Source organism: Hipposideros armiger, unplaced genomic scaffold (assembly GCF_001890085.2).
Source record: "Hipposideros armiger isolate ML-2016 unplaced genomic scaffold, ASM189008v1 scaffold_504, whole genome shotgun sequence".
Taxonomy (NCBI): Eukaryota; Metazoa; Chordata; class Mammalia; order Chiroptera; family Hipposideridae; genus Hipposideros; species Hipposideros armiger.
This window is the reverse complement of record NW_017731854.1, coordinates 889,318-892,545: the sequence shown is the minus strand read 5'-3', so window position 1 is coordinate 892,545 and position 3,228 is coordinate 889,318. Positions and strand designations below refer to the sequence as shown.

General features: G+C 60.1%; 1 protein-coding gene across 1 annotated transcript in view; it reads left to right on the top strand.

Moving 5' to 3' along the window:
* Nucleotides 1-614: 614 nt before the first annotated feature.
* LOC109396147 (probable phospholipid-transporting ATPase VA) overlaps nucleotides 615-3,228 on the top strand; it is a 68,208-nt gene continuing 65,594 nt past the window's right edge. Inside the window, exon 1 of the mRNA XM_019667758.1 lies at nucleotides 615-1,157. Within this exon, the coding sequence (XP_019523303.1) occupies nucleotides 739-1,157 (419 nt within the window). The 5' untranslated portion in view covers nucleotides 615-738. The remainder of the gene's footprint in view (nucleotides 1,158-3,228) is intronic.

Here is a 3,228-nt window from a genome sequence, read left to right as displayed (position 1 = left end):
GTCCTCCTGAGGACCACAGCACACAGGGAGAGACTGAGTTTACCCGACAGGAAAAGAGAAGAAATACCCGCAAACCAAAGCCTGCCTTTGCCACCGTGAAACACTCTTCCCTTCGATTAAAAAAAAATCCTCTTTAGGGAAGTCAGGAAAGGCGCCGCGATCAGGGAAAGGAGAAAGTCTAGTCCACCCAAGAAGGGAATGTGAAAGTAGGTGGAGGCTAAGCGGGGGAAGGGAGGGGGTGTCCCCAAAGCCGGCTGAGAAATCCGAGCACCGCTGTGCCGCCGCTCAGTGGATTCTCGTTCTGGCTGATTCCAGGAGGAGGCTCCCAGCCAGGGCCGCCGAGCCCGCTCCCCTTCCAGGGACGGGACGACGCGGGCCCTGTCTGCAGCCCTCTGCGGCATCCTCTCTCCTCCCGGGCAGGCCCGCCTGCACAGTTCTGGGACGAACCAAAGCTTCTGGGAAACGGGACCTGAAGCAGCTCTAGTTTCCAGCCCCGCTTTGGGCTTCCCGCTCACCGCGGGGCGGGGCGGGGCGGGGCGGGACCGGGAGGTGAGAGGGGCCCTGGCGGCCAGGCGGGGCGAGGCCAGAGGCGCGGGGCGGGGCCCAGTGGCGTGAGGGGCTCGGGCCGGGCGGGCGCTGACCGCCGTGTGCATGCGTTCCGCAGGCGGGGAACCCGCGCCGCCGCGCCCGGGCCGCCGGCGATGATCACCTAGGAGGCTGGCGAGGCTACACGCGGCCATGGAGCGGGAGACGGCGGCGGCCGAAGAGCCCACGGCCCCCGGGCGCCGGCGGCGGCGCCGGGAGGGCAGGACGCGCACGGTGCGCTCCAACCTGCAGCCGCCCCCGGGCGCCGAGGACCCCGCGGCCAAGGGCGCCCGGCACCTGGCCGACAACCGGGTCAAGACCACCAAGTACACGGCGCTGTCCTTCCTTCCCAAGAACTTGTTCGAGCAGTTCCACCGCCTCGCCAACGTGTACTTCGTCTTCATCGCGCTGCTCAACTTCGTGCCGGCGGTGAACGCCTTCCAGCCCGGCCTCGCGCTGGCGCCCGTGCTCTTCATCCTGGCGGTCACCGCCTTCAAGGACCTGTGGGAGGACTACAGCCGCCACCGCTCCGACCATGAGATCAATCACCTTGGCTGCCTAGTCTTCAGCAGGTGAGCCGGGCGGGGGCGCGCTCCCGGGAACTGGGCGCTGGGCGCGCGTGCTGTGAGTGGCACGGGGCGGGGGTGGCCGGGACAGCGGCCAGACTGGGGACGGTGCACCCGGCCTCGAGGGGCCGGTGGGCCGGGGAGGAGGGGGGCGGGCATTGCGCCGCCTGAGGGCCCTCCGCGCCAAGTCACGAGAGCAGGAAACTTTAGATGTGGGGGTACCCTATCCTGGATTGTCACTCAGACTTCAGTTCTTAACCAGGATGGCCACAGGGCTGGAGTCCAGCGGCCTCTGGGAGTCCTCATCCCCAGCCGCTCCGGCCTTATAAGTAAAAAGGAGGGATATCTAGTCCCAGGCTCCCTGGCCCGAACTTCCCGCCTCAGCCTTCCACCAGGCTGCTCCTTGGGCTGGCTGTTTAACAATTTTAACAACCAACACAGATATGTAAGTAAGTCTCCGTCAGGTGAAACTACCACCAAGTTCTGCTGTGTTGGGCACAGACGGAATAAAAAGGCAGGGGTGATAAACAGAAGCGTCCATCCCTTTATGTATGCTGTGAGCAGACCATCCAGCAGGCACCATCCATAGTTGACTGTTGAATTTTCTTAAAATTAACCCCAGTTTACATGCAGAAAGACTGAGTCCTGCCCATTGTTGGTACCAGACAGTGTGGTGCCACTGGGCTCCTGCTCCTTCTCTCTTCCTGCACCTCCCCGGAGTTGCAGACCCTCAAGCTGGGCCTGTACAGGGGGCCTGCTGTCCCTTCTCCCCACCCCAAGAGAGCCACTTGGCTGCAGGTCCATCTAGGAGCTGTGTCTCGTCAGCAGAGCCCAGCTCAAGGGCACAACCCTCAGGAAACTATAATAGTTGGTCCTGGCTGCCATCCGAAGCTCAGCCCATCTCTCCCTCCTGCTGGCTTTGCTTGAGTGCTGGCACAGGGGCTGACATGGGCCTCTCAGGTGGAGGACATTGGCCCCTCCAGCCTCTCTCATATGTGAAGGGCTCTAGGAAGTCCCTGTGTTCCTGCCTCATAGGATAGCTTAGATGAAGACCACGAAGGCCCCTTCCCACCTTTGAGTATCTCTGATCCTCCCAGCAACACTGGCTGTGCTTCATACTGATTTTACAAATGAGTAATCAGAGGTTCCCAGAGGGTAAGTGACTTGCCCGAGGCCACACAGCTGCTATGCAGTGGTGCTGAAATGTGACCCAGGTCTTCCTGACCCCACAGCTTTTCCAATATTCTTGTGCTAGTGCTTTTCAAGTTTCTATGAGTCACTCCAGAAGCTTGTTAGAAATAACGGCTGTCAGGCTCTCTCCCCAGTGTTTCTGACCAAACCTGTGGGATTAGGCCCAGGGGTCTGAATAGTTGACTAGCTTTTACAGCGGCTCACCCCACTCTGAGCAGTGCTGCCCTGCTTGCTCTCAGGGGTGCCTGTTGGCCAGTCAGCAAGCGTGATGTTGACGGAAAGGGCTGTGGGGTTTCCTGGCTCCTGTTCACCAGAAGCCAGTAGCCGAGAAGGTAGGGGGACACCCTTTACACAAACGTCTTCAGTGTCCCCGGTGCCAGGACCCCAGGCAGCCCTCTGTCTGCCTTCTGCACCACAGGTGCGAGTCTTTATACACATACCACTTCCTGTTATTACTGAGCCACTGGCTCCTGAGCCTTCTTTTTAGAAATGCCTGGGCCTCAGGAAACACGGTTTATTTTCAGTTGACAAAGTGCTTTCAACCCAGTCTGTCGTTTGACCCTTCTAAACAACCATCACCCCCGACATGCAGATGAGATAAGTGAGACTGAGAACCCGGAGCAGCTGTCTTGACTCCATGACCTCGAAAGGTGTCATGGGATTTCGAAACCTTCATGTCCCCTGGACCGCAAGCCGTCTGTGTTCTCCCCCCACCCTACCCAACCACATTCTCAAAGGATCAGTGCAGTCCTCCGGGGTGGATCCTCGGGGTTTAGGGTGTTTTCAGAAGTTCCCCCCACCTCCCAGCTCCCAAGTCAAATTCCTTGAATGTTTTCCTGAGGAGAGAATGCCCTTGTGCCTGGGGTGGGTCCGTGGGTGCATCAGC